The sequence below is a fragment of the Camelina sativa genome, chromosome 19, assembly GCF_000633955.1.
Source record: "Camelina sativa cultivar DH55 chromosome 19, Cs, whole genome shotgun sequence".
Classification (NCBI taxonomy): Eukaryota; Viridiplantae; Streptophyta; class Magnoliopsida; order Brassicales; family Brassicaceae; genus Camelina; species Camelina sativa.
Window position 1 is genome coordinate 1,704,564 of NC_025703.1, and position 5,532 is coordinate 1,710,095.

The 5,532-nt window shown below is 34.5% G+C and overlaps 2 protein-coding genes across 2 annotated transcripts; both read right to left on the bottom strand.

Moving 5' to 3' along the window:
* Positions 1,452–2,964, bottom strand: LOC104764107 (40S ribosomal protein Sa-2-like). Its single transcript, XM_010487559.2, has 4 exons — positions 2,802–2,964; positions 2,263–2,525; positions 1,970–2,164; positions 1,452–1,887 (listed from the first exon to the last, which is right to left on the bottom strand). Exons 1-4 carry the CDS (start codon positions 2,962–2,964, stop codon positions 1,684–1,686), a joined length of 825 nt encoding a protein of 274 aa, XP_010485861.1. The 3' UTR covers positions 1,452–1,683.
* Positions 3,646–5,526, bottom strand: LOC104764108 (PITH domain-containing protein At3g04780). The gene is made up of 8 exons (XM_010487560.1): positions 5,456–5,526; positions 5,185–5,271; positions 4,755–4,878; positions 4,540–4,588; positions 4,390–4,447; positions 4,249–4,295; positions 4,075–4,152; positions 3,646–3,929 (listed from the first exon to the last, which is right to left on the bottom strand). Exons 1-8 carry the CDS (start codon positions 5,492–5,494, stop codon positions 3,881–3,883), a joined length of 531 nt encoding a protein of 176 aa, XP_010485862.1. The 5' UTR covers positions 5,495–5,526; the 3' UTR covers positions 3,646–3,880.

Genomic DNA, 5,532 nt, shown 5'->3' on the forward strand with positions numbered 1-5,532 from the left:
AAAAAAAAAAAAAAAAAAAAAAAAGATATTGCATTAGGGTTTCTTTCGCTCCAGAAGAAAATTATTAATAATAACTCTCTATAATGTATAATAAGTTAATAACCCTCTAAAGTGCTCTTTATAGTTCGCAACTTCGCATCATCATATATGACAATTAGAGTAGTTTAATCTTTAAGGATGGTGTTAGCATGTGAACCATGAACTGTAAGACTGCAAAAATGTGATGATGAAAAGCATAGTTTATTTAAATTCTTTTGGTTAGAAATTTTGGAACACGGTTAAGTAATTAATGGGTGAGTTCATACACGCATACTTAGATACCGTTTCACTTTCGGCTAACAAAGTTAAATCTTTCACTATTATATTCCACTTTTTGGTTATTATAATGTACTATAATATATGTCGTTGGTTGCTTAGCCAACCAAGCCTCTATTACCCAATCACATGCAAGTCATTAAACAACGCTAAGTAATTTGATATCTTCGAGAAAAGTGAATGATTAACTAACCTATTCTCATTATTTTTAGATTATGGGATTAAATCGAAAGTTTTTATTGCCCGATTATTTGATTTCTGGTGATTATCATGATGAGTTACATTCTTGATAAATCATTAGTAAATTATAAATAGTTAAGACCATCTTTAATCTTTTTCCCTATTTTTTTCTTCTATAATAGAGATCTTTATAATAGAGGTGAGTTTTACACCAACTCACCTCTAAAATAAAAATTGCTATTTTTTCCTTTATATATAGAGGTACTTTTTGTAGGAAAAAATAGGGTTCTCTATAAATAGAGGAAAAAATATCAATCTTTCTTTTAGAGATGAAAATAGAAGTGAGTTAGAGTGGGTTGGAGTAAAACTCACCCCTATTATAGAGGATTTCTATTATAAAGTAAAAAATAGAATATCATTGAAAATGCTCTAATAGCTAGCTAATCTAAATATTTTTTCGACAGAAAATATATTAGTAAATGATCATATAAGAAATAATAAAGGTCAAACATATCAAAATAAAGATTAGTTTTATACAAGACTCAGTCACGAACCTTCGCTTCATCCATCGTTCGACTTTGGCATCATCATAGAAAGAAGGCCATTTTGTAAAGACTAAAGTGTAAAACCAAAAAAAAATGGAAGTAAATGTGAAATTGGTTTCCGGTTTAAGCTTTGACTGATAAGGTAAAATGTCGCAATCGGTGGTAATATTAACGGCCGACCATTGACAACATTAAGAAAAGGAAAAAACCACTGTTGGAAAACACAGCACATTAATTACATTGATTGGGTCTAATTTAATGTGACGACATTAGACCTCACCTCACTATAAATATACTGATATCTGATCATGAAGTAATGCACGATTTTACATTTCAATTCATTGTAAGGAGAATCATACATTGATTTTTTTTTTTTGCATGAGTTGAAAAAAACAACTTTTAATATAGTAGAAGATTCATCATCAATAGTTCAATATAATGAAAAAAAACTGAAGTAAAATAACTTGGAAATACCGGCAAAAAGGCACCTAATAATACTAATGGTCTCTATTTCTCAAGAGACAACGAAGCAAGAAAAGTAAAACAGAAACCAATATGGTCCTAAATCCTAATCCTCTCCAATTCTCACTAAGAACAAAAAAATCATGTCTATATCGAGTTTGAGCTAAACTATCAAGAATTACTAAGCGCCAACTGCAGGTGCAGCTGAAATCGGCTGTTGGGCTTCACCAGGCCATGCGCCGTCAGGGTTTTGAGCAGTGGTCCATTGGTCTCCACCAACCATTTCATATTCTGGAGCAGGCAACCTAAAATCAGTCTGTAGTGCAGCTTCCTCATCCCCTTCTTCCTTTGCTTCTTCAGGCTCCCTGTAGAAAAACAGATCCACCTACACCAACATAAACAAGTCAAGATTTTGTTAGGTGTTGTTGGAAAGAGAACTCTAAAAAGATATGGATACTCGACTTTACCATGACATCCCATTTCTGAGCTGGACGAATGGTTCCACGCATTTGGAGAACCATACGAGCCAAAAGCCAGAACAAGCAACCAATGCTGTGTTTTCCCTTGTTGTTAGCAGGAATACCAATGTCTACGAACCCCATTGGAGAATCCGTGTCACAGAAGGCAATGGTTGGAATGTTTCCCAAAGCACCTTCCTTTAACTGGCTGGCAACACAAAACAAAACAGCATTAGCAAAACCTAAACCTAAACCTACAAACTTGATTAAAAACAGAGAAGTTATAAACAAATCAATTTTACCTGATGGTCGGTTCTTGGGTCGGTGAGAATCAACAACCTTGGCTCACTGAAAGAAGTCTGCATCTGGTTAGTGAAGGTACCAGGAGTGTGTCTTCCAGCAATAGCAGTAGCACCAGTGTACTGAGCAAACTTCAAGACAGCTCTTTGCCCATAAGGCCTAGCTGATTGAACAATAATGTCTTTTGGGTTTTCAATTGCTACAATAACCCTAGCAGCCATCTGAAGCTTATCCCGTGTCTTTCCTAGGTTGATAATGTAAATACCTGAGAAATAAAAAATCGAAACTTTAGAAACAAACAATAGCCAAAAGAGCTCAAAACATCAAAAGACCCGATGAATACAGAAGCTTAACGTCAAACCCAAGCAAAGGTCTAGGTGAGATTGGTTTCTCGATTTACATACCCAAAAACTATGGAAAATGGAGAAACTATCAAGTCGAAAGGTACGAGATCAATACAGAATAGATAAACGTGGAAACGTTGCGTCTATATATACAATTATGTGCACAATGAAGTTTGGAAGAAAGATGAGAGTGTTACCGTCGTTGCGTCTATTGAAGACGTAACGATCCATCTGATAATTGCAGTTTTTGGTACCAAGGTGAACATCGGCTGATAACATAATCTGAATATCAGCTTCTTTCTCCGAGAGCTGACCAGCCGCCGTAGCTCCTCCGATCGCCGCCATCGTTTGTATTGTCATTCTTTCTCTCTACTCCGGAGAACCCTAAATAGTGTGTTTCACTAAGTAAATAAATAGCTAGGGTTTGCAAGGCCCAAAAGGCCAAAAAGGGTAAAAACGATATAGCCCAAAACAAAAACAGAAAAATGGGTCATTCGGGCCTGACATTGTTAAGCACTTTTTTTTGGGCGAATAGTTGTTAAGAAAATTTACATTAACAAAAAGGCCCAATTATTTAGTAGTGCATAAGGGCATCCAAAAAATCTAAAAACATTGGACCGGCACTTGGTCTACATCGAGACGTCAAAGAATTGTTTCTTTTACTATCCGGACGAAGATACGTGAGAATGCTGATCAATGCGCTACGGAAAGAATACAATCGTACTACTATCTTTACATTTATGGAAATAAACAAAGATTTTGGAAATGTGTGAAAGTTCATGGGAAGATTGACTGAGAATGTTGTTTTGTCACGTACGAGGTTATACGGTTGAAAAGGTGGTCGTGCAGAGATTAAAGTGGAAAGATAGTACTAGTATCACGATCTTATCCCTTTCCACTATTTGTTAAGATTTGATGCCCAGTTCTATCATCAATCAAATTTTACTTTTGACTTTTGTTATTGCTTCGTAAAATTATGTATTTTTTTTGTCCCTCTAAATATAATTATCAGTAATACAGACAAGAATAGAAAAACACATGAAGAGAGAAGTTGAGTCCTACCAAACTGTTTATAATTTGCAAGAGGAACTTTCAAACTGTTTATTGAACATATCATTCGTTTTGCAGTCCTCTGCAAATAGGCAATCGCAAGTTCTGGTCTATTTTAATTTAAAAACTTGAAAAAAGAAGTAATTGAAAAAGATAGAAACCACAGTAGAACACTAGAAATCAAATTGATATGTGATCATATGATCAAACCACTTTTGTTGTTTGCTCAGTGATCTTCAATCTTTTTCAATCCCTTCATATCAGTCGTCTCCACCCTGTTGATTTGTACATAATTGTTTAAGTGCCCAATACTTTGCAACTTAAAAAATACCAGAAATATGAACAGCTTAGGCCCAATATACTCTGGAGGCAGGTCATATTTATAACAAACTTGGACAAAAAAAGATGTCAGAGACTTACGTTGAACCATAGAGAGCAATCTTTTGAACCTTTGTGACCTCAGAACCCGATTGGTTGTCTTCAATGAAGATCGTCAAGCTTGAATCAAATATATATAATAAGGTTAGAACAATCTGTGATTTCGCTTAGTAGCATTATATATACACAGAGCACAGTAAAAAGTAAAAACCTTACCTACGAACATTCTGAAACTTAACATATTTAAGGACAACCGGTTTTCCCTGTAAATGGATTTGAACAGAGGTGTCAAGACAGATACATCACCAGAACATGTCACCAAATAAATAAAGAGTTTAGATTTCAGAAATATCTTACCTTAAGGTTTTCTTCAGTTAGTTCAGCAGTGTCGCTTGGAGGAAAATCGTTGACATTGCTGTATAGTTTAATAGACCCATGAGAGTCTTGAGCTTTTATCGTGATAATCAAATTGTTAGATAGATGCACGTAAGAAACAATTGACATTACCTGAAGCACATGTGCTCTTTGTTTGAGAAGAACTTTACAGTTTTAGGACCTGAAGAATAATTAAAAGACAAAAATCAGGTAAATCTTACCAACTAGCAAGAAACACCCCCACAAATCTAATTCCCGTCTCCAGTTCAGCAACAAGAAGTACTTGTAGACAAGACTAAAAGTAATGAACATCTACATATGCTTTAAATATAGAACATCGATTTTACCTTCCTCTTCAGGGCCTTTGATAGCAAAGGAATGTAGTTTGATAACTTGGTTAAAAGGAATATAGATCAAAAGCTGCTCATCAGCATCACTCTCTAAGTTCAAACCTTCATCTTCTCTATATCCCTACACGAACAACAATGTTAAATCATTCATTCTCAGGTCATTAAAGAACCAACAGAATCAGTTATTAAAAAAGTCAAAAGCTATAATTTTATATCAGGCTCGCACGCAATAATATAAACTTCATAAAAATCCAAGTTTGTACTCAATCATCTATACCTAATCTCATAAAATTAATACTAGATAACAATTAATACATGAACTACCAAACAAGTATCTGTAGATATAATAAACACAAGCAGATTCAAGAACTCAGACAAAACACAAACTTGTATACAGACAGAGAAGAACTATAAAAAAGAGAAGAACCTGTTTGAGAGCATTGGGCAAAGAGTGACTTGAGCTTTGGTTCAGACATTCAACACCAGACCAGTCAATAAAATCTAGCAGATCAACCTGAAAAAAAAAAACACAACAACCAAAACTTGAAAGAATTAAATCTAAAAAACTTCGAGCCAAGATTCGAAATAATCCAAATTCACAGAAACCACAGATAAGAACCCTAAATATAATCTACCTACCCAAATATTGAATTCCTTTTTTTTCAAAAAAACCCCATAAGAAATCTTGGTATACTCACCTGTCCCTTTGGAATTTGGCTAGCTGATTCGGCGGACATCGTGAGTTTTTTTTTTTTTTTTTTTTTTTTTTTTTTTT

Excerpts from the sequence above, each read along its gene's own strand:
- LOC104764107 (XM_010487559.2), bottom strand. The coding sequence starts at position 2,964 with ATGACAATACAAACGATGGCGGCGATCGGAGGAGCTACGGCGGCTGGT. Across the intron at positions 2,526-2,801 it reads CTTCAATAGACGCAACGACG|GTATTTACATTATCAACCTA; the intron begins GTAACACTCTCA and ends TTTATTTCTCAG. Across the intron at positions 1,888-1,969 it reads CTCAGAAATGGGATGTCATG|GTGGATCTGTTTTTCTACAG; the intron begins GTAAAGTCGAGT and ends ATGTTGGTGTAG.
- LOC104764108 (XM_010487560.1), bottom strand. The coding sequence starts at position 5,494 with ATGTCCGCCGAATCAGCTAGCCAAATTCCAAAGGGACAG. Across the intron at positions 5,272-5,455 it reads GCCAAATTCCAAAGGGACAG|GTTGATCTGCTAGATTTTAT; the intron begins GTGAGTATACCA and ends TTTTTTTTTCAG. Across the intron at positions 4,879-5,184 it reads TGCCCAATGCTCTCAAACAG|GGATATAGAGAAGATGAAGG; the intron begins GTTCTTCTCTTT and ends TTGTTCGTGTAG.